The sequence below is a fragment of the Spermophilus citellus genome, assembly GCF_964194105.1.
Source record: "Spermophilus citellus genome assembly, chromosome: 2".
Taxonomy (NCBI): Eukaryota; Metazoa; Chordata; class Mammalia; order Rodentia; family Sciuridae; genus Spermophilus; species Spermophilus citellus.
The window spans coordinates 244,361,518-244,387,160 of NC_138183.1; the positions used below are offsets into that span (position 1 = coordinate 244,361,518).

At 37.5% G+C, this 25,643-nt stretch overlaps 1 protein-coding gene across 1 annotated transcript; it reads left to right on the forward strand.

The window, feature by feature from the left end:
• Positions 1 to 3,386: 3,386 nt before the first annotated feature.
• Positions 3,387 to 25,118, forward strand: LOC308641893 (glycine N-acyltransferase-like protein 1; the record flags this gene model as incomplete). Its single annotated transcript, XM_081280472.1, is given in 5 exon segments — positions 3,387 to 3,464; positions 10,356 to 10,427; positions 10,430 to 10,465; positions 16,418 to 16,579; positions 24,993 to 25,118. Coding segments are annotated over 5 exon segments (474 nt in total).
• Positions 25,119 to 25,643: the final 525 nt, after the last annotated feature.

Below are 25,643 nucleotides of genomic sequence, written 5' to 3' on the forward strand. Positions count from 1 at the left end.
TCCTATAGGAGGCACTTGGAACCTTTGACACGGTCACTCCAGTGCCTGGAACTCATCCAAAGAAAACAATGCCAATGAGCAAAAATACTTTGGGGAAAACTGTATGAAGATACAAATGTCAATTTTGTGTACGTTTAGACATAACATATACAAAGATAAGAGCTTAAAAGGAAAAATTAAATAACACTGTAGGTGAAGGGTTTTTTCATTACATTTATTTTTTATGGTTTTAAATTAATAACTCATCTCCTCTGTATTCCAGTCCCCATGTGAGAATCCACCTAGTCTCTTTATGACTAAACAGGGCACTTAAATTCCCTGTACGTTAGTAACCACCCTAGGTAAAGCCAACGGCCTTAGAATGCTACAGAGGATTATATAAGATAATGTTTGCATGGCATGTATACACTTTGTGGCAAATAAATGTCACCTGAGCCAGCATGCTCCTTTCAGGTGCCATTATAGTCTCTGGCTCCCACCCACTGATAGCAAGCTCCCAAATCTCTTCATATTTATTCATTAATACAGACTCAGACCTGGCTTTATCCAGTCAAGAATTTCTGATCTAACATACTACCCTTTAAATAGCAGTTATCTGAAAGTGTATGTTCCAATAAAGAATTTCTTTTACCCCTGGAAAAATCCTCAACCCAAATGAGCCCAGAAATTCTTATCCACATCCAACAGGAGTATTTTGTTCATCCTGCCTCAATAAGGAGATAAAAGGAGATGAGGGGTCTCAGATCATCAATTCTTCTTTGTTCTCACCTGAAAGCTGTCTTCTCATTCAGGCTCTGCAAAGGTCTGTAGGGAAAGACAAGAGTCAGGAGACTGTTTCAGATCACGAAATATATCCTCCAAAGATGCCGGTTTAGAAAGGTACTTTGGTCTTTTTCTCCAGAAATGCAGTGCTGAGGTTCCTGATAGAAACAGGCAACAAGCTGTACACACATCTGAGATCTGAGTGTGAGGTCAAGCCCCTCCCTCCAGGTCCCATGCTCAGGGAGGTGGTTCTGTACTTGGCTGGTTAGCATTGTGCATTCTGAAAACTCTATTCCAGGAATTGAACTGTGCGCTGCTCCCAAAGTTCCAGCCACTACTTAGCAACTCAGCAGTTAAACCATCTGACCAAGAGCTGGGAGCTGGGTGGGTCTCCGTTTGCACCTCTCACAGACACCTGCAGCAGAAGCAAAAGCTGGATACTATTTATAGCTAATGTTTAGAATTACAGTTCTTTTCCCAACCTTCTGTAAAGAAAATTATCTATTTTATTTATTTTTAATTATTTTTTATTTATATATGACAATGGAATGCGTTACAATTCTTATTACACATATAGAGCACAATTTTTCATATCTCTGGCTCTATATGAAGTATACGAAAATTACCTATTTTAGAGAGACAAGGGGGTAAAGATTCTTTACTTCTTTAATGGGTTCAATGAATTCCAGGCAGGATAAAAAGAAAAACCCCAGACATATAATTAAACTACTGAAAACTGAATATAAAGAGAAAATTTAAAAAATAAATGAGTCATTACACAGTGGAGTAATTGTACAAATAATGACCAACATTCAGCAGATGTATAATAAGGTCCAGAAGACAATAGAATGATGTTTTTTTTTAAACACTAAAGAAAATAATCCTTAACCTAAAATTCCGTGTCAAGAAAATATCTGTTTATATTTTGGAGGCAAAAACAAACATTTTCAGATAAATGAAGCAGTCTGTCCTGCAAGGAAGAAAAACTGCAGGGCAAAGAGAAATGTCACTTGATGGAATCTTAAAACTACATCTGGGAAGGGAGAGCATTGAAATATGTGTTTAAATGTTTTCCTTTTGTTTCTTAAACTTCTTTTAAAAATTGATTGTTTAATTCAAGCATAATAACTGTATTCTGTAGAGTTCTGGCATCTGTAAAGAAAACTTGTTTAAAAATAGCACAAGAGGGGAAATAAAATTATTTTTATATGACTTAACATTAATTCAGGGGAACCTTGCATATTGTAATTATTAGACTACTTATTAAAAACAGATAAGAGAAATAACTTTCAAGACTCTACAAGTTATATAAAGCACTAACTACTCCAAAAGGGGACAGGAAAGAGGAACAGAGAACAAATGGAAAATAGCAAAATTATATGCTAAAACCCAACCATAATAATAATTTTATTGAATTTAAAAGGGTGTAATTTTAGTATTACACAAGCTAGATATTTGAACGATGTATTCGTTTCCCCACATTGTAGGGCCATAGAGTGAATGATCTCACAATTCTGTGCCAGAACGTGGAGTTAGCAAATTCACCATTCTTTTCATAATTTTGTAAGATGGGAAACATCCTTAGGGAAATTTTAATGAGGTGGCTAAAGCAAAATTTGGCCAATGGCCTCTTCAAGGGTTGGTTACTAATTTAACTGGATTATAATTGCTAGTCCTCAGACCCGAAGAGAGATGTATCTGTTCTCAATTTCCCTGAGGAATTCTCCTGCCACCAGGCACAAGACAATCAGGCACATCACACTAACAAACACATAATCAAAACTAATATTTTGTACTGGTAGACAAAAAGGAAAAAATAAGAATAAAGGTCAAAGAATAAGCAGATTAATATTTGCCAAAAACTCCATCCCTCAAACAATGGGCCTAATTATATCGTGTGAATACCTATTTGCTTATAATACCTAACAAAAAATAATTCGGCAATGAAAATTCAAGGGAATGAGTCATTTTTTAAAAAATTAATTACCTATAGTTACAATTTTAATGTCACAATAAAAAGGAAAAATAAATAAATTTAAAAAAATAAAATACCTTGTAATAAATATAACCAAACTATGAAAGACCTCTACAATGAAAAGTAAAAAAAAAAAAAAACTGAAGAAAGAAATTGAAGAGGACATTAGAAGATGGAAAGACCTCCTATGTTGGATAGAAAATAATATTGTCAAAATGGCCATTTTTTCCAAAAATGATCTACATGTTTAATGGGATACTCATCAAAATATCAATGGCATTTCTGACAGAATTAGGAAAAACAAAAAAAATCACAAGGAAGAATAAAAGATTCAGAACAGCAGAGCAATTCTGAACAATAAGAATAAGGCTGGAGGCATCACAGTCCACATTTTAAAATTATGCTATAGAATTATAGTAACAAGACACCATGGTGGTATTCATTTCTAGTTCAATATGAAGAAGTTACTTCTCTGAGCTTTGGTGTCTTCACAATGAGGATGATTCTAACAGAGTCTGCCTCAGGAGAATTGCTTAAATATATATGTATAAAATGCATTTTAAATTCCTTTGCTCCCTTAAAACTCTCCCTTGACTTATCTTTTCAGAGTTTCTTTTTGAAGGGCACAAAGACCAAAGCACCCCACGAAATGTTGCTGCTTCAGTGTTCCCAGGAGCTGATGACCCTATACAAATCCTTGGCTGGGAGCATCCCTGAATCCCTGAAGGTGAGGAAGCAGCAGAAGGTCAAGGACATGGGTATAAGGGTGTTGAGGTTGAGAAAACAGTAGACTCATAATTCTTTTCCTCCCTCCGTGACTTTCTGCAGAGATGGTGAGCATTTTTTCATGTATTTGTTGATTGATTGTATATCCTCCTCTGAGAAGTGTCTGTTCAGGTCCTTGGCCCATTTGTTGATTGGGTTATTTGTTTTCTTATTGTTTAATTTTTTGAGTTTTTTGTATACTCTGGAGATTAGGGCTCTATCTGAAGTGTGAGGAGTAAAAATTTGTTCCCAGGATATAGGCTCCCTATTTACCTCTCTTATTGTTTCTCTTGCTGAGAAAAAACTTTTTAGTTTGAGTAAGTCCCATTTGGTGATTCTTGATTTTAACTCTTGTGCTATGGGTGTCCTATTAAGGAATTTGGAGCCTGACCCCATGAGGTGGAGATTAGGGCCAACTTTTTCTTCTATTAGATGCAGAGTTTCTGGTTTGATTCCTAGCTCCTTAATCCATTTTGAGTTAACTTTTGTGCATGGTGAGAGAAAGGGATTCAATTTCGTTTTGTTGCTTATGGCTTTCCAGTTCTCCCAGCACCATTTGTTGAAAATGCTATCCTTTCTCCATTGCATGCTTTTATCACCTTTGTCTAATATAAGGTAGTTGTAATTTTGTGGATTGGTTTCTGTGTCCTGTATTCTGTAACATTGGTCTACCCACCTGTTTTGGTACCAGTACCATACTGTTTTTGTTACTATTGCTCTGTAGTATAGTTTCAAATCTGGTATTGCTATACCGCCTGTTTCACTCTTCCTGCTTAGGATTGCTTTTGCTATTCTGGGTCTCCTATTTTTCCAGATGAATTTCATGATTGCTTTTTCTATTTCTGTGAGAAATACCGTTGGGATTTTGATTGGAATTTTATTAAACCTGTAGAGTACTTTTGGTAATATCGCCATTTTAATTATGTTAGTTTTGCCTATCCATGAACAAGGTATATCTTTCAATCTTCTAAGGTCTTCTTCTATTTCTCTCTTTAGGGTTCTGTAGTTTTCATTGTATAGGTCCTTCACCTCTTTTGTTAGATTGATTCCTAAGTATTTCATTTGTTTTTTGAGGATATTGTGAATGGGGTGGTTGTCCTCCTTTCCATTTCAGTGGATTTGTCGCTGATATACAGGAATGCCTTTGATTTATGTGTGTTGATTTTATATCCTGCCACTTTGCTGAATTCATTTACTAGCTCTAGAAGTTTCTGGGTAGAACCTTTTGGGTCTTCTAGGTATAGGATCATGTCATCTGCAAACAGTGCTAATTTAAGTTCCTCTTTTCCTATCTTTATGCCTTTAATTTCTTTTGTCTGTCTAATTTCTCCAGCAAGTGTTTTGAGAACTATGTTGAATAGAAGTGGTGAGAGAGGGCATCCCTGTATTGTTCCAGATTTTAGAGGAAATGCCTTCAGTTTTTCTCCATTTAGAATGATGTTTGCCTGAGGCTTAGCATAGATAGCTTTTACAATGTTGAGGTAAGTTCCTGTTTTCCCTAATTTTTCTAGTATTTTGAACATAAAGGGATGCTATACTTTGTCGAATGCTTTCTCTGCATCTATGGAGATGATCATATGGTTCTTATCTTTAAGTCTATTGATGTGGTGAATTACATTTATTGATTTCCATATATTGAACCAGCCTTGCATCCCAGGGATGAATCCTACTTGATCATGGTGCACAATCTTTTTGACATGTTTTTGTATCTGATTTGCCAGAATTTTATTGAGGATTTTTGCATCTATGTTCATTAGAGATATTGGTCGGAAGTTTTCTTTCTTTGAAGTGTCTTTGTCTGATTTTGGAATCAGGGTGATGTTGGCCTCGTAGAATGAATTTGGAAATTCTCCCTCTTTTTCTATTTCCTGAAATAGCTTGAAAAGTATTGGTATTAGTTCCTCTTTAAAGGTTTTGTAAAACTCTGCTGTATACCCATCCGGTCCTGGGCTTTTCTTGGTTGGTAGTCTTTTGATGGCTTCTTCTATTTCCTCCTTTGATATTGGTCTGTTTAAGTTGTGTGTATCCTCTTGACTCAATCTGGGTAAATCATATGACTTAAGAAATTTATCGATGTCTTCACTATCCTCTATTTTATTGGAATATAAGGTTTCAAAATAATTTCTGATTATCTTCTGTATTTCTGTGGTGTCTGTTGTGATATTGCCTTTTTTCATCCCGTATGCTGGTAGTTTGATTTCTCTGTCTTCTTCTCTTCATTAGCCTGGCTAAGGGTCTGTCGATCTTATTTATTTTTTCAAAGAATCAACTTTTAGTTTTGTCAATTTTTTCAATTGTTTCTTTTGTTTCAATTTCATTGATTTCAGCTCTGATTTTAATTATTTCTTATCTTCTACTACATTTGCTGTTGTTTCGCTCTTCTTTTTCTAAGGTTTTGATATGATGTTATGATGTGTGAGATCATTTATTTGTTGGTTTTTCTTTTTTTTAATGGAATGAACTCCAAGCAATAAATTTTCCTCTTAAAACTGCTTTCACTGTGTCCCATAGATTCTGATATGTTGTGTCTGTGTTTTCATTTATCTCTAAGAATTTTTTGATTTCCTCCTTTATGTCTTCTGTAACCCATTGATCATTCAGTAACATATTGTTAATTCTCCAAGTGATGCAGGATTTTTCCTTCCTTCTTTTATTGTTGATTTCGAGTTTCATTCCATTATGATCGGATAGGCTGCATGATATTATCTCCACTCCTTTATAATTTCTAAGAGTTGCCTATGGCATAATATATGGTCTATTTTTGAGAAGGATCCATGTGCTGCTGAGAAAAAAGTATATTTGCTTGATGATGGTTGATATATTCTATATATGTCAGTTAAGTCTAAGTTATTTATTGTGTTATTGAGTTCTATGGTTTCTTTATTCAACTTTTGTTTGGAAGATCTGTCCAATGGAGAGAGAGGTGTGTTGAAGTCACCCATAATTATTGTGTTGTGGTCTATTTGTCTCTTGAACTTGAGGAGAGTTTGTTTTATGAACATAGCTGTGCCCTTGTTTGGTGCATAAATATTGATAATTGTTATGTCTTGTTGGTGAATAGTTCCCTTTAACAGTATATAGTGTCCTTCTTTATCCCTTTTGATTAACTTAAGTTTGAAGTTAATTTTATTCGATGTGAGTATGGCTACTCCTGCTTGCTTCTGATGACCATGTGAGTGGTATGATTTTTCCCAACCTTTCACCTTCAGCCTGTGTAAGTCTTTTTCTATCATATGAGTCTCCTGAATGCAGCATATTGTTGGATCTGTTTTTTTAATCCAGGTTACTAGCCTATGTTGCTTAATTGGTGAGTTTAAACCATTAACATTTAGGGTTACTATTGATATATGGTTTGTATTTCCAGACATGTTTATTTATTTATTTATTTATTTTAATTTGGCTTGTTTTTCCTCTTTGATTATTTTTCCCTGTTTACTGAGGTACTTCCCACTGTTGGTTTTGGATGTTGTTTTTCATTTCCTCTTCTTGTAGTGTTTTGCCCAAAATGCTTTGCAGTGATAGTTTTCTGGCTGCAAATTCTTTTAACTTTTGTTTATCATGAAATATTTTAATCTCATTGTCAAACCTAAAGCTTAATTTTGCTGGATACAATATTCTTGGTTGGAATCCATTATTTTTTCAGCGTTTGAAATACATTGTTCCAGGATTGTTGGGGTTCAAGTGTGCAGAGTTTAGCTCCCTCAGGCCTGACAGGTTGCAAGAGCTATGGCTGTGATTTAGGTCAGCTGAGGCAAACCTCAGTTAGGAGGAGAAAAAGTTCTCTTCCCCTTATCGCAAGTCACAAGTTCTGCATGGTTTGGCCAAGAGGAAGAAGCTTCCTGCATACTTGTCCTAGGAACAGTACATTCTAAAGAAACAAATGCATCCTCAGTTAATTAGATAATGTCTACAAAGAACTTTGGGAGGGTACTTATCAAATGAACAGGAACAATCTGAATTTAGCTCTGTGTACCCGCTGAGGCATGACATTTGGGCAATGTGGGTAAAGTGTTAATTGCTTGCTTTGTTAGAAGAAGAATATAAAAGGAATTTGCAAATAAACCTCAGCATGCAGTTGCAACTGCTGCCTTTGCTCTGCATCCCCTGTGTCCCGGTTATTTCGCGACCCTTACCCAGGGACCCGAACGCACTAGACGTTCACACAGGATCTTCTCCCTTTCAGCGTTTGTGATAAAAAATCAGCCGTTAACCTAATTGGTTTACCCCTGAATGTAATCTGCCTCCTTTCTCTTGTAGCTTTTAATATTCTCTCCTTGTTCTGTATGTTGGATATCTTCCTAATAATGTGTCTTGGAGATGGACTATTACGGTTTTGTATGTTTGGGGTCCTGTAGGCTTCCAGGATTTGGCAATCCATTCCATTTTTCATGTCTGGAAAGTTTTCTAAAATTATTTCATTCAACAGATTGCTCACTCCTTTGGTTTGGACCTCCATACCTTCCTCTATCCCAATGACTCTTAAGTTTGGTTTTTTTATGATATCCCATATCTCTTGGATGTTTTGCTCCTGGTTTCCTTCCAGCCTTTCTGTGTTGACTAGGCTCTTTTCGAGTTGATATAATTTGTCTTCATTATCTGATGTTCTGACTTGTACTTGATCTAGCCTACTTGTAATACTCTTATTTGAGTTTTTGATTTGGTTTATGGTTTACTGCATTTCTAGAATTATTGTTTGATTTTTTTTTAAATCTCTATCTCCTGGTAGAGTTGATTTTTTGCTTCTTGAATATGTTTATGTAATTCATTTTCAAAGTATTCTTTCATTGTTTGGATTTGCTGTCTAATGACTTCTTTAAGATTCCATTCCATCTGAGTCAGGTATGCCTTGAGTTCTTTATCTGACCATTTTTCTGATGCCTCTAGGTTCTCCTGTTTAGTTAAGCTGTTCTGCATTGTTTGTAATCCTTTTTTCCCTTGTTTTTTCATGGTACTCACGTTACTTTCCAGCTCTGTTTGACTGCTGTGTTTCTGTTTGCTCCTATAAATTTGTTTTGGTTTTGTATATCTTTGGGATCTCTCCTTTGTGATGGGAGACTATGTCTAGAGATGTTGGGCTTTATTGTAATTTAAAGCAAATTCATTCATTTCATAAAAGGCATATGGATTCTGAAGGCATATATCGATCTGCGGTTTGGTCTTAAGACTTTATGTTTAGGTCGAGTGCTGAAATGGTATGGAGGTTGGTATGTCTTAGCTACCTTGGAAGATTGCTCTACTGAAGGGGGATATTAACAGGTAAATGGACCAGGGTATTTGGTGGTGGCTAGGGACTTAGGAGCACTATATACAGCCTCGAAACATTCACCGATTTGCATTTAGAAAATTACAAGTAATGAAAGTCGTAATGCTTGGGATGAAAGGTAGGGGAAGGGGAAGGGGAAGAAAGAAGTCCTTAAGGAGAAAGAGGGAGGAAAAAATAGGTAGAATAAAAATGGTAAGAAAAATAAAAATTGAAAAGAGACAATAAGAAAAGTTAAAATTTTTTTTTAAAAAAAGGATAAATGCAGTCTTAGAGTTCTATTTTCTTCTCTTCCAGTAGGTGGAGCTGTGCCCCCCCAGCCGAGCTTCTGCCCTCAATATGCAGGAAACAATCCCTGTGCGGTGGCTCTTCTTCCCCTACTAGGCGGCTCTTCAATCTTGGTGGCCCAGGGCTGTTTCCAGTCTCCAGCCCCTCCCCCCTTCTCCTGCCAGCCAGGCCCCACTCACCAGTGGCGTTCTCCACAGATCTCGTTGCACTTGCAGCCCCCTGGGAACGACTCAGCACTCTCTCTGTTTGCCATTCACCCAGACCCCAAGGTTGTGAAGCCGCTGGTGGTAGGGGGAGTTGGAGGTCAGGTGTCCCCTCTGTTTCCCTGGGCTCCTACAATCACGTCCTCGGAGATCTGGGGATAGATGATTGAGGTTTCCCAGCTGTATGTATCTGGTGGGGTGGGAGTCACACACCTGTTGAAGCTGATATCACCGGGAAGGGATCCCGACCGCTGAACTCTGGTGACGTCAGCTCTCTGCTATGGTGGACTCCCTTGCCGGGGTATCTGATGGGAGGAGTGGGTCTGGTCTGTCTCTGGTCTGTCTTGGCCTCAGTTCTTGGTCCGCTGTCTCATGGAGGCTTGGTTAGCAACCTCTTCCAAGGGTCCAACTCTTTGTTTCTCTGCCGCTCGGGGTCTCCAGCAGTGCCAAGTGCCTCCGTCTGTCTCTTGGTCACTCGTGGTCTCTGGCAATGCCGAAACACCTCAGTCTTCGACCGGCTGCCAGACCATCAGCAAGCACCTCCATGCGGCGTGGGGTGGCCAAGATTCGCCCATGTCTGAGCAAGCTGCTGCCTCCGAGGAGCCCAAACTCCCCGCCTAGGTCTCACTTCAGCTGAATTTTGCTGGGAGTTTCTCAGCAGGCAGAATCCAAATGTTCTGAGGTCTCTCTCTGTCCCCTCGGCTGAGGAGGTGAAGAGAGCGCTGCCTCCCCGCCCGCTGCCACATTTTCACAAATAAATTTTTTTTTAAAAATAGGATTATATTAGCACCTACCTCTTGAAGTTTGTGTGAGCACTAAATAAATCCATGCAATGTCAATGCTAAGAGTAAGTGCCCAGAGAGGTTAGTGCACAGAGGTATTCATGCCACAAGGACACCTGCATGTCCTTCCTGTTTGCTGGTAGCTTCACTCTCATCCATATGGTCCTGAAGAGACAACTCATCTAATGACCATCTGAACTCTTCTTGCTACCCTCTCTGAGCCTTCGTTTCTCTCTTCTTTATCACATTCACGGCCCCATCTCTGGGGATGCCAGGGAAACCTTCCCAAACTCTCCTAGTCCCTTCTGCTCCTCCTTCAGGTGTATGGCTCCTTGTATTACATCAACCACGGAAATCCCTTCAATATGGAGGTGCTGGTGGAGTCCTGGCCAGAGAGTATCAGACAGTCATTATCAGACCTCAGACACAGATGGGCACACAGACCAGGTGGGTGGAACCAATCAGCTCCAAAGGACATGAGGAGCTTCCTTCATCCAGACTCACAGGGCATGCACGAATAGCCAAAGAAGATTCAGGCTACTTGGGAGACACTCCTTCAGATCTTGGTACCTCAGGTGGGCTCTGCATCCCCTAAGCAAGAATGAAAGAGGAGGAGAAGGAGGAAAAGGCTGGTACTGGCAGATTAAAGAGCACATTGAGAGGGCAGAGGAGCTGTGAATGTTGAAAGGAGGCTATTCTAGAGTGATATCAGAACAGTGACTTAGAACCAAAAACCAGGGCTGATATCTATTAATAAAAATTGCCTCTCAGGAAAGAAGGGGCTGATGATAACTTTTCATCAACTTTGTGGAAGCACTTTCCCTGTTAGTGAATGTCATCCTCAGAGAAACTTCAGGAGGTGAGCATTAAGACCTCAGATTTAGAAAGGATAAAACTACACTGAGAAATATTGAGTGATGCAGCTTTGGAAGACCATACTCTAAAGTACTGTCTAACCTGAATTCAAATTAGATGGACTCTGCCCGTTTTATTAGCTATGTGACCATAGACACTTCTCTGAGCCTCAGTTGTCACCTGTAAAGTGGAAATAATTCTCACTCTCTTTTTATGGGATTATTTAAGTGTTCAATTAGATACTTTATATCAAAGATTTAGAACATGGCATATAATTGTAAATATTACTTGCCAACGTTATTGGCTGAAGTCACACGAAGGTGTGACTAAGCTAAAATGCAAACTGACATCTCTTTTGGCCCTAAAGTCTATGAACTTCCCTAAATTCATGGACAGCTAATGGTGAGCTAAAGCTTCAGGGCCAGCCCTGCTTCATTGCAGGTGCAGAAGCCAAGTCCCCAAATAGGAATAACCTAATCCAGATCAAGACTAGTTTGCAAGTCAGGTGAAGACTGTGGTGCAGAAAGTAATAAAGTGGCCCTAACTTGAGGAATTAAGGGGTGTAGAGGTCAGCAACCAGGCCAGCCCAGACCCACCGTGTCTACCTTCTAGATATTTGCCCTAAAGACGTTCATTTGATCCTGGCTTCTTGACAATTTAAGTTTGATTAACACATAGTTCATTAAGTTCCAGGTCTAATTTCTTCAAAGTTTGGTATACTAAATTATTATATTTATTTTCTATTTCTGTAACTTTATAATTATTATGTGTATTTAAGCAATGTAATTATAGTATCAAACTCATGAATTCATATTTTAATTGCATTGAACAAGACTAGATTATTAAATCAATAAATAAAAATATAAAGAGGCCATTGTGTGTGCCGCAGTCTTGGCTGGGCACAGAATCACGAGCCACCACACACCTTGTAGATTCAAACAGCAATCTTTATTCCCGAACTCACACCGGCCTCCAACAAACACGTTCTCAGGAAATCCCAGTTCTGCCGCACAATTCACGTCCCAAATACTTTCCTAATTCCACGAGAACTCAACGGGAACTCAGGCAGCAGGAACGCCCTATTCCCAGCAGCAATAATCTTCAACATCCAACTTCCCTAAAACCCATATTGTCTTAAACCGGGAACGCCCTAAACTTGTCTTAAACAGGGAACGCCTTAAACCCAAGGAGCGGGATACTTCCTCAAACTGCAGGATACACCCTAAATCTGGATCCACCCTCGTCCTTAAGCAGGGTCACCTTTCTCAAACACACATGCAATGTCAACAGCGAAATTCCAAGGCAAGTCCATTTAACATGGGGTATGCTGGCAAGGAAATTTCGATGCGTCATTCCTATTTGGCAATGGCCCTCAGCAGTGTGTGTGTGTGTGTATATGTATATGTATATATACACACACATATATATACATACATATATATATATATATATATATGACAAGAATAAGGAAAGATTGTGAAATAATGCAACTTACTATGAAATTCATTTACCTAACCTATTTCCATAGTATATCATGACCCTTGTAGTATTAAAAGTCAATTCATTTTTTTATTTTAATGTTTGATTTTTCATTGGAGCATATTCATCACACATGGTGTTGATTTCATTGTGGTATATTTGTGCATAGATAAAAACATAATTTAATCACTTTCACTCCCTCAATACCTCCTGCATACTCTTTTCCTCTGCCCTGGATCAACTTCCTCTAGTCTACTGATTTCCCTTCTAATTTCATGAAGTCCTTCTATTTTTTCCTCATTTTTCCTTGTAGCTACTACATATGAGAAAAAAAAATCTGTTATTTTTCTAAGTCTAATTTATTTCACTGAAAATTATGACTTATTTTATTTGACATTATGTTCCCCAGTTCCATCCATTTTCCTGTAAATGACATAATTTCATTCTTCTTAATGGCTGAATAAAATTCCACCGTGTACATATGCCACATTTTCTTTATGCATTCATCCATTGATGGTCAACTAGGTTGATTCCCAAACTTGCTGTTGTGCATCGTGCTGCAATAAGTATGGGTATACATGTATCTCTAAAATATGCTGACTTTAATTCTTTTGGATAAATACTTAGGAGTGGTATAGATGGATCATATGATAGTTCTATTTACAGCTTTGTAGGAACTTCCACACTGATTTCCCTAGTGGCTGTACTAATTTACATGCCATACATGCATGTATAACATGGTGTGAGAGTTCCTTCCCCCCCAACATCCTCACCAACATTTCTTGTTATTTATATTATTGATGCTTGCCATTCTGATTAAATGAAAATAGAATAAAAATAAATAAATAAACAAATATCCATTCAATTTTGAATAAAAACTTTTAAGAGTGCAATGCAGGAAAATTTAACTAGAAAATGTTTAATTTTTTTTCTTTATGAAGTTTTAATCTCAAAAGTAATATGCACTGATAATGCAACTGAAAAATCCAGCTTTGTTCTAAAAAGTTAATAACCTTTTGTCTCCTTTCCCACACCCTTGAAGTGTCCTCACTCATAATAATGCACATGAGGGTATTTGCTACTTCTTCTTTTATAACTTATTTTGCCTTTTACCCACTATAGACATCACTACTGGCCCATCAATGAAGCACTAATGGATTCTTTTTAAAACTATATAGTATTGCAGTAAATGCACTGTAATGATGGAACCAGTCTCCCATTGTTGGTTTTGAAGCACTCACAGCTCTTGCCTCTACAAGCAATGTTTCAATGAACACCCTATATACAAGTCTTCACACCTGGAAAATTTTCTCACTTGATTGATTTCCTTAAGGGGCATTATCAAAATAAAGAACACTTTTTTCCAAAGTTCTAGTAATCACTGTCAGATTAATTTCACAAAAGACTGCTGTACATTTTATTTCCATTAGAAGCAAATGGAAGAACCTTCCCCCAACCCCCATCATCCTCAGCACTGAATGTTAACTTACACTAAACTAATGGGTGGCAAATGGTGTCTTATTGTACAACTCTTTATTTATATCCTTTGACAATTTTTATACTGGGTTTTTGTGCCATTCTGTTGTTGTGGTGGTGGTTCTTTCAGATATACATGACAGTTATATATAGAAGGTATTTTGACATATTATACATACATACATGGAGTATAGCTTATTCTAATTAGGATCCCATTCTTGTGTTCTACATGATTTGTGTCAACTTCAAATTATGTAAGAGTGTTTTAGGTATTAGGGATACTAGCATGAATGAGACACAGTACAATTTTTTCCCAATTTATCATTATTTTATTTTATTAATGGAGATTTTGACATGCATAATTTTTAAATTTTCTTTTCTTTTTCATACTAGAGATTGAACCCAGGGGTGTTTTACCACTGAACTTCATCCCCAGCCCTTTTTATTTTTTTTACTTTAATACAGGGTCCTGCTAAGTTGCTGAATCTAGCCCCAGACTTGTGATCCTCCTGCCTCAGTCTCCTGAATCATTAAGGAGACTTAATTTTCATACAATTTAATTTTTCCAGCTACCCACCAACTACCTGTGGCAATTGGATTTGAATTGGATTAGCTTTCTTGAACAGTTGTGGAAGGACTGATATTTGTGGGGTACTAAATCTTTTCATGTAGAAACATGGTATGTATCTAAATTTTCTCAGTTCGTGTTATATGCTGTTTAGTAAAATTTTAGTGTTCTCCTTGGGCCATCCACGTGGCTCTCCATTCAATTACCCATAGGTATTTTATGCTATTTGTTAATACTATTAAATTAGCTTTCTCTTTCAGAGTATTATTATTTTGCTCTTGACTTCTATTTGTAGTTTTTGTTTCCAAATATGCCACACGACTCTTTCAAATCCTGCTTGTGTGGGTTGCTGTTGTTTGTTGGGACCTCCTGGATTTTCTGAACACATAATACTATAATTTATAAACAAAGATAATTTGTTACTTTTTTCCTAATATCTGTTTCATCTGTTCAGTTTCTTGCCGTATTGCACAATGTACAATCAAAAAAATAAGAATACCAAGTAACAATAGTAATGGCTTTATCATCCTCTCATTCTTGATTTGAATGAAATAGACATAATAACTTATATTTGAAAATATGCTTCTTTCCTGCAAATATTTCTTTTCTCACTGCCCCCATTTTCTTGGGGCTCACATTTAAAATAAATACTGAATTTTACATTATTTGATTTTTTTTCTTTTTGGCAATGTGTAGACTTATGTAACTTTTCCCTCTTGAATTTATTATACTGAGAGATCTTTTAATCTAAAGCATTCTTGCCCTCCTAAAATGAACTCTATGTGTTCACAGTTATTATTCTTTCGACACACTATTAGACATTTTATTCATAATTTGTACACTGAAAATGATCAATAAATATTTTTGTTGTTTCCTTACCAGATTTGGGGTTAGGGATTTTTCCATCTGTTACCATGGTTCAGTACAAAAATTATGTGTTTATTTTTGATGTAGGCATAATTTAAAGAAGAATTAGTTTGATTCTGGCCACATTTTAAATGGTAAGACTTTTAATTTCATTTCCAATCTTTTCTGCTGGGGTTTTCTATTTCTTTGAAGGTCAAAACAAAGGGTAGCATCTTTCCTAACAATCATGTAACCCTCTCTTATAATTCTTGTATTCCTTCCTCTATCTCCTGTCTTATGGGCTGTACCATATGCTTTTCATTGCTGATGTTGTTTTTAATTTTCCTCCTGTTTTGTTCTTTTTAAATTATCTTTTAAAATATCTATTATATTGAATATGAACTTTTGGTTGGGCCACCTTCAGGAAACTGTATTTATATAAGAATTCTCATTTTCTTGATGGTTTCTTCGAAGTTAGTTACACAATTTTTTTTTTTTTTGGTACCAGGGATTGAACCTAGGGGTGCTTAACTACCAATCCACATTCCCAGCCCTCAGCCTTTAGCCTTTTTAAAATATTTTATTAGAGACAGGGTCTCACTGAGTTGCCCAGGACCTCACTAAGTTGCTGAGGCTGGGTTTGAACTCACGATCCTCCTGCCTCAGCCTGGTTAGTCTCTGGGATTTCAGGCCTGAGCCACCACGCCCAGCCTAGTTACACAGTTTTATGTCTCACTCTTTAACAATATAATTTACAATAGAATATGTTCATTGCTAAAACTCATACCTATGGTTATTTCTCCTTAGGAACAGATACTCATCTTTCCATGAAATTTTTGGATTACTAGAATGAGATTACAAGTGCTTTTTTTTCAAGTTCATAAAAATAACATCACACCAAACTTCCCAGAGTGCTACAAAATAGTTCCAGTTATTTTATTCCATTTTGCGGGCTTTGGGCTCTGAATTAAGTAGTACTATTCTAACAGGCTGATATTCTGTAGCTTTGGGGAAATGCAGTGTCTCATTAATACTCATGTCCATTAAAGCATCTTGCTTAAGCTCTGCGCTGATTCTGAGCATCTAGATTTCAATAAGAGAGAGATGAAGAAAAAGCACAAGGAATGATATGCTGTATCCTATTGCCATCCCATTCAGGAGATGACTGAGGACACGGATCCATACACCAATGTGTACAGTATATTCTCCAAAGAGCCTCAAGAATTACAGGAAGTCCTGAAACATTGTGGGGTCATTAAGTGGAAACAGATGCCCCAAATCCAAGGTACCACGTCAGAGGCAGTGACAGTGGTTCTCAAAGTGGGTCCCCAATCAGCCACAGCCAGCTTTCCCTGGGAGCTTATTAGAAATGCAAATTCTCAGAAACCCTGAGGGCTGGGCAGCAAACAGCAATTTGTGGTGTAGCAAGGGCTCCGGCTAAACTCAGTGCCCAAGAAGAACCAAAAATTGCATTGAGTTGTGAGTCAGGCAGAAGCAGCAGAAACGGAGAGCAGTGCCCATCAATGGCCGGCTGCTCTTTCATCTTTCTTCCCAGGACGAAAAGAAAGCTTGGGAGAGGGGATAAAAACCATTGCATTTTCAAACTCAGTGAAAGGTGAACTACTCTAACTTACTCCTCTATTTTAAGACATCTGGAGCTCAATGCCTCCACTAAGAGCCAGCCTGGAGGCTGCTGTGAGGGCAGCCATCCAGAGGATGAGTCAGAGAGGCACAAAAACATGTTTTCTTTAGTGACTTTTTAAGAATTGATCCTTTTAGTTACAGGTAACAGTAGGATTTATTTTGACATAATTATAAAAGCACCGACTCTACTTAGGTCTGATTCAGTATCCAGCATTTCCTTTCCCTCCTCTCTTCCCTCTCCACCACTCCATTCCTTTTTCTCTACTCTACATTCTTATATTGTTATCCAATTTGCCTGTTTTTTTTTTTTTGTTTATTTGTTTTAGTATCTTGTGGATGTACCTGATGATGAGATTCATTGTGGTAAATGCATTTCTTTCTTTTTGGTCCTAGGGATTGAACCTAGGAACGCTTAACCATTGAGCCGCATCCCCAGCCCTTTTTTTATATTTATTCAGAGACAGGGTCTCACTTAGTTGCTTAGGTCCCCACTAAGTGGCTGAGGCTGTCTTTGAACTCATAATCCTCTTGCCTCAGCCTCTTGAGCTGTTGGGATTATAGGCAGGTGCCACAGCACCCAGCTCCCCTTTACTTTAGACTAGCTTCCACATATTCGAGAAAACATTTGACCTTTAATTTTCTGAGTTGGGGTTTTTTCACTTAGCATAATAGTTCTCCAGTTCCATCCATTTACTGGCAAATGTCACTATGTCATTCTTCTTTATGGCTGAGTAATACTCCATTTGTGTGTACGTGTGTGTGTGTGTGTGTGTGTGTGTGTGAGTCACATTTTCTTAATCTATTCATCATTTGAAGGGCACCTTTGATGGCTGTTGTGAATGTGCTACTATAAACACTGATATAACTGTGTCCCTGTAGTATGCTAATTTTAGATCCATATTTTGAATATATTCTGAGGAGTGGGATAGCTAGATAATATGGTGGTTCCAGTCCTAGTTTTTAAAGAAATCTTTTTACTGCTTTCCTGAGTGGATGCACTTGTTTGTAGTCCCAACAACAAAGTGTGAGTGTACCTTTTCCCCCACATTCTTGCCAATGCTTATTATATGTATTCTTGATCATTACCATTCTGATGGGAGATGAAATCTCAATGTAGTTTTAATTTGCATTTCCCTGATTGCTAGTGATGTTGAATATTTTTTCACATATTTGTTGTCCTATTGTGTTTCTTCTTTTGAGAAGGTCTTAGTTCTTTTGCCCATTTATTAATTGGGTTATTTGGAGGGCTTTGAGTATGTGTGTGTGTGTGTGTGTTCTTTATTAAGATTGTTCTTCCTTGTATATTTTTGTAATTCATGTGAATCAGTCTTGGAGTGAGAAAAGGTCTGGGAGGTCTGGAACATTTTGGTATCCGTAAACTATAGGAATGAAAATGAAAGTCTGGGTTTGGGTTTTGTTGCCACAGAGAGGATCCCAACTTTAAGTTTTCCCAACTTAAAGTTTTCTATACTGGTAAATGACAGCTGGGACATAGGACAGAATGAGAAGAGCCTACATTACATCCAGCACTGCATACAAACCTTGATAGCATTCTGTCTGCAAGACTCAGAAGGGGGCCTAGTCACATGGGTCACCATAGACCCCAGTTGTGAAGTGGGAATGGCCTACACCCTGGATAGATAGAGAAGCAAGGGCAAACTGAGACCGCTGTTGGGATATTTCACAAAATATCTACATCAGAGACCAGACCAGAGGAGGAAGCCCAGCGCCAAGCCAGACCAGAGGAGGAAGCCCGGCCCCTCCCCGTGCTCTAGTCGGGAGGAAGCCCATCAATCCTTAAAACCCATCAAAGGGGGCGTGGCTACCAGCACACTTCTGTGGCTGATCCAGGTACCCGGTTTCCAACTCCCCCACCCTTAGCTGCAATAACTCAAAATATTTCCCACAAGCTTTTGGGGGGTGTAACTATCATACAAAACAACAACTGTACAGGCACCTAGTTTCCACCTCAGAGACTAGAGTAGGGAGGATACAGGTAGAAGAACAAGTCCTTTCACACTGGCTATACCCACCACCCTGAACACAGAGGCTCAAGCTAGGAATAGACAATGCCACCTCCTGGAAGAAAGGAAAACAGAGTTCTGAGAGACTCTTTTTTATCTCTCTTTTCTTCTCTCTCTTTCACAACCTCAACATATGTGAAACCAAGAACTGTGCATGAACTACCGAATCACCAAATAATATAATATAGAGGAATTGCATATGCCCCACCTTCCCCCCATTTTTTTCCTTATTTCTTTTTTACTTTCTTTTTCTTCTCTCTTTTTTCTCTTTTCTTTCTTGTTATTTTTTTTCTTCATTCTTATCCCTCTATCCCACTTTCAACCCCCTAACTTTTACTATCTATACATATGGTAACTATCTAAATACAGATAGGAGGTTGAGTCTATACATTCTTCCAAAAATTACCAGTGTATTGGTTAGAGTTCTCCAAAGTTGTTAAGTTAGTTTAACCTCATACCCTCACTCCTTTCCCTCTAAGTATAACATCCTTCGTCTGAAATTTAGTTTTCTATATGCCATCAGATATGGTATGCTTTTTATGAAATTAATGACTATATTTTTAAATAATTAATTGAAACCAATGTCTGTAGACTTATATTCTAACTATAAATGTATTAATAATGAAAACTGTGCTTAGATGACGTACTGTTGATATTGGGAACTGTTAACACTGTCTTTCTCCACAAAAGAGGGATTTTGGAGCTATACAAGAACAATATAAATATATAAGGGGAAAACCATTAACACAACAGTTTCACAAAGCTAGAAAGAAACGTGAGCAGTATAAAAAGACAAGGAAAGAAAGGACCACAAACAATGCAGGTCAATTCAACATTAGAATAAGTAATAGCTGCAGCAGATAGAATGTCAGATAGAATTCAGGATATACATGCTTCAGATGTTCTGGAGTCTCAAGGAAGACATTAGACAGCAAAGTCAGACAATGAAAGATCACTTTCACAATGAATTACATAAACAAATCCAAGAAGCAAAAGATCAACTCTACAGGGAGATAGAAGATATTAAAAAAAACCAGAAATCCTGGAAATGCAGGAAACAGTAAACCAAATTAAAAACTCAAATGAGAATATTACCAGCAGAGTAGAACACTTAGAAGATAGAACATCAGACAACGAAGACAAAGTTTTTCAACTTGAAAAGAACATAGACAGCTCAGCAAGACTGTTAAGAAACCATGAGCAGAACATCCAAGAAATATGGGATAACATAAAGAGACCAAACTTAAGAGTTATTGGGATACAAGAGGGTATAGAGGTCCAAACCAAAGGAATGAGCAATCTGTTCAATGAAATAATACTAGAAAACTTCACAGACTTAAAGATTGAAAAAGAAACCCAAATACTAGAAGCTTACAGGACGCCGAATATACAAAATCATAAGAGATCTACACCAAGACACATAATAATGATGATGCCCAACATACAGCATAAGGAGAGAATCTTAAAAGCCACAAGAGAGAGGAAGCAGATTACATTTAGGGGTAAACCAACCAGGATAACAGCTGATCTCTCAACACAGACTCTGAAAGCTAGAAGATCCTGGAACAACATATTTCAAACGCCGAAAGAAAATAGGTTCCAACCAAGAATTGTGTATCCAGCGAAATTAAGCTTCAGGATGGAAAATGAAATAAAAATCTTCCATGATAAACAAAAGTTAAAAGAATTTGCAGCTAGAAAACCAGCTCTTCAAAACATCCTTGGCAAAACATTACAGGAAGAGGAAATGAAAAATAACAATGAAAACCAACAGTGAGAGGTAGTACAGTAAAGGAAAAACTAATCAAACAGGAAAAACAAATCATGTTAAGTAACATGAATAACCAAATATGGCTGGAAGTACAAACCATATCTCAATAGTAACCCTAAATGTTAATGGCTTAAATGCACCAATCAAAAGACATAGGCTAGTAGACTGGATTTAAAAAAAGAAGATCCAACAATATTCTGCCCACAGGAGACTCATCTGATAGGAAAAGACATACACAGCCTGAAGGTGAAAGGTTGGGAAAAATCATACCACTCATATGGACCTCGGAAGCAAGCAGGGGTATCCATACTTGTATCAAATAAAATAGACTTCAAGCCAAAGTTAATCAAAAGGGATAAACAAGAACTCTACATACTACTCAAGGAAACCATACACCAACAAGACTTAACAATCATTAATATATATGCCCCAAACAATGGTGCAGCTATGTTCATCAAATAAACTCTTCTCAAGTTCAAGAGTCAAATAGACCACAACACAATAATCATGGGATATTTTAACACATCTCTCTCACCACTGGACAGATCTTCCAAACAAAAGTTGAATAAAGAAACCATAGAGCTCAATGATACAATTAATAACTTAGACTTAATTGACATATACAGAATATACCACCCAACATCAAGCGGATACACTTTTTTCTCAGCAGCACATGGATCCTTTTCAAAAAATAGACCATATATTATGTCACAGGGCAAATCTTAGCAATTACAAAGGAGTAGAGATACTACCATGCATTTTATCTGATCATAATGGAATGAAATTGGAAATCAATAATAAAATAAGAAAGAAAAAATCCTACATCACATGGAGAATAAACAATACACTACTGAATGAACAAAGGGTTACAGAAGACATCAAAAAGGAAATTTAAAAATTCTTAGAGGTAAATGAAAACTCAGACACAACATATTGAATTCTCTGGGACACTATGAAAGCAGTACTAAGAGGAAAATTCATTTCATGAAGTTCATTCCTTAAAAGAAAGAAAATCCAACAAATAAATGACCTCACACTACACCTCAAAGCCTTAGAAAAAGAAGAACAAATCAGCAGCAAATATAGTAGAAGGCAAGAAATAATTAAAATCAGAACTGAAATCAATGAAATTGAAACAAAAGAAACAATCGAAAAAATTGACAAAACTAAAAGTTGGTTCTTTGAAAAAATAAATAAGATTGATAGACCACCTGCCACGCTAACAAAGAGAAGAAGAGAGAGAACCCAAATTACTAATTTACGGGATGAAAAAGGCAACATCACAGCAGACACTTCAGAAATACAGAAGATAATTAGAAATTATTTTGAAACCCTATACTGTAATAAAATAGAGGATAGTGAAGGCATCAATAAATTCCTTAAGACATATGAGCTACCCAGATTGAGTCAGGAGGATATACACAACCTAAACAGACCAATATCAAGTGAGGAAATAGAAGAAGCCATAAAAAGATTACCAACCAAGAAAAGCCCAGGACCGCACGGATATACAGCAGAGTTTTACAAGAACTTTAAAAAAGAACTAATACCAATACTCTTCAATCTATTTCAGGAGATATAAAAAGAGGGAGTACTTCCAAATTCATTCTATGAGGCCAACATCACCCTGATTCCAAAACCAGATAAAGACACTTCAAAGAAAGAAAACTTCAGACCAATATCCCTTATGAATTGAGATGCAAAAATTCTCAATAAAATTCTGGCAAATCAGATACAAAAACATATCAAAAAGATCATGCACCATGACCAAGTGGGATTCATCCCTGGGATGCAAGGCTGGTTCAATATACGGAAATCAATAAATGTAATTCACCACATCAATAGACTTAAAGATAAGAACCATATGATCATCTCAATAGATGCTGAAAAAGCATTCGACAAAATACAGCATCGCTTTATGTTCAAAACTCTAGAAAAATTAGGGATAACAGGAAATTACCTCAACATGGTAAAAGCTATATACACTAAGCCTCAGGCCAGCATCATTCTAAATGGAGAAAAATTGAAGGCATTCCCTTTAAAATCTGGAACAAGACAGGGATTCCCTCTCTCACCACTTCTATTCAACATAGTTCTTGAAACACTGGTCAGAGCAATTAGACAAAAGAAATTAAAGGCATAAATATAGGAAAAGAAGAACTTAAATTAGCACTATTTGCTGATGACATGATCCTACACCTATCAGACCCAAAAAGTTGAACCAAGAAGCTTCTAGAACTAGTAAATGAATTCGGCAAAGTGGCAGGATATAAAATCAATACTAATAAATCAAAGGCATTCCTGTTTATCAGTGACAAATTCTCTGAAATGGAAATGAGAACAACTACTCCATTCACAATATCCTCAAAAAAAAAATACCTGGGAATCAACCTAACAAAAGAGGTGAAAGATCTATACAATGAAAACTACAGAACCCTAAAGAGAGAAATAGAAGAAGACCTTAGAAGATGGAAGGATTTACCTTGCTCATGGATTGGTAGAATTAATATTATTAAGATGGCTATATTACCAAAAGCACTTTACAGATTCAATGCAATTCCCATCAAAATCCCAATGACATTCCTTGCAGAAATAGAAAAAGCAATCATGAAATTCATCTGGAAAAAATAAGAGACCCAGAATAGCTAAAGTAATTCTAAGCAGGAAGAGTGAAATTGGTGGTATCTCGATTCCGGATATTAAATTATACTATAGAGCAATAGTAACAAAAACAGCATGGTACTGGCACCAAAATAGGCGGGTAGACCAATGGTACAGAATAGAGGACACAGAGACAAATCCACAAAATTACAACTACCTCATATTAGACAAAGGTGCTAAAAACATGCAATGGAGAAAGGATAGCATTTTTAACAAATGGTGCTGGGAGAACTAGAAATCCATAGGCAACAAAATGAAACTGAATCCCTATCTCTCACCATGCACAAAAGTCAACTCAAAATGGATCAAGGAGCTTGATATCAAATTAGAGACTCTGTGTCTAATAGAAGATAAAGTTGGCCCTAATCTTCATCACGTGGGGGCAGGCCCCAAATTTCTTAATAAGACACCTATAGCACAAGAGTTAAAACCAAGAATCAACAAATGGGACGGATTCAAACTAAAAAGTTTTTTTCTCAGCAAGAGAAATAATATGTGAGGAAAATAGGGAGCCTACATCCTGGGAACAAATTTTTACCCCTCAAACATCAGATAGAGCTCTAATCTCTAGAGTATACAAAGAACTCGAAAAGTTAAACAACAAAAAAGCAAATAACCCAATCAACAAATGGGCCAAGGACTTAAACAGAAACTTCTCAGAAGAGGATATACAATCAATCAACAAATACATGAAAAAATGCTCACCAGCTCTAGCAATCAGAGAAATGCAAATTAAAACTACTCTAAGAAACCATCTCACTCCAATAAGAATGGCAGCCATTATGAAGTCAAACAACAATAAGTGCTGGCGAGGATGCAGGGAAAAAGGTACACTCATACATTGCTGGTGGGACTGCAAATTGGTGCAGCCAATTTGGAAAGCAGGATGGAGATTCCTTGGAAAACTGGGAATGGAACCACCATTTGACTCAGCTATTCCCTTTCTCGGACTGTACTCAAAAGACCTAAAAAGAGCATACTACAGGGACACAGCCACATCAGTGTTTATAGCAGCACAATTCACAATAGCTAGAATATGGAACCAACCTAGATGCCCTTCAATAGATGAATGGATTTTAAAAAATGTGGAAATGTGGCATTTATACACAATGGAATATTACTCAGCACTAAAAAATATCAAGATCATGGCATTTGCAGGGAAATGGATGGTATTAGAGCAGATTATGCTAAGTGAAGTTAGCCAATCCCTAAAAAACAAATGCCGAATGTCTTCTCTGATATAAGGGGGGGGGTGACTCAAAATGGGATAGGGAGGAAGAGCATGAGAAGAAGACTACCACTAAATAGGGAAGAGAAGTGGGAGGGAAAAGGAGGGAGAAGGGGAGTTGCACGGAAGATAGAAGGAGACCCTCATCATTTTACAGAATACATGTATGATGTGAGGAGAAAAAGAAAAAAAGAAGTGTGTCACATTAGATTGGATAGAGAGAAAGGATAGGAGAGGAGGGGAGGAGTAGGGGGGATAGGAAGGGCCGCAGAATAGAATGGACATTATGATTGATGTATGTGCATCCCATGTATGTATTATATGTGAAAATACATTCTGCTGTCATATATGACTAAACAAATAAAAATAAATCGTATGGTTAAAAAATATATATATCTACGTCAGAAGAATATTCCATTCTACCTCTTTGTGCTGGGAGACAATGAAGAATCCTGCAGATCTGTGGAGAGGTCTGGTTTCTCTGTGGCCTCATGTGGGTGCCACCAATGGGTCTGCTCCCCAGGGAAATAAGTTCCGTTTGTTCAGACAATGATGCTGCTTAGTCATCACAGCCAAACTCTCCCTTAAAGTTGAAGCAAAAATCACACAACAGCTTTCTTCACTCACAAGTGTTCACTGGACATTGAAGATGCGGTGGGAACCCTCTAACATGGAGGCAATGTTGAAAGACATAACCGTGCTCTTGAAGTACTTAGAGTCTGAGGCTGGGGGTCAGTTTTTCACAGTTCTTGATAAGTGCGTTCAGAGAATAAAGGGGTTACCAGTAAAACACGTAGCCGGAAATCCAGGCCAGTTCTCACCTCTGGGAACCAGAATGGTTTGTGAAACCTGACTGACTGAACCTGTGATCTGGAAGATGAATGGAGGAATTCAATAAAAATATCCGTAGAACACACCTCCTCTGTATGGGCTGTCTGCCCTAAGTACACCTTGTATTTATGGATGTAGGACTCACAGGTACATCAGAGAAGGGAGTCAGTCGGGTAGTTCAGGGACTAGCCGTGTGCGAAAGGTGAAACCCCAAACAATTGGCTG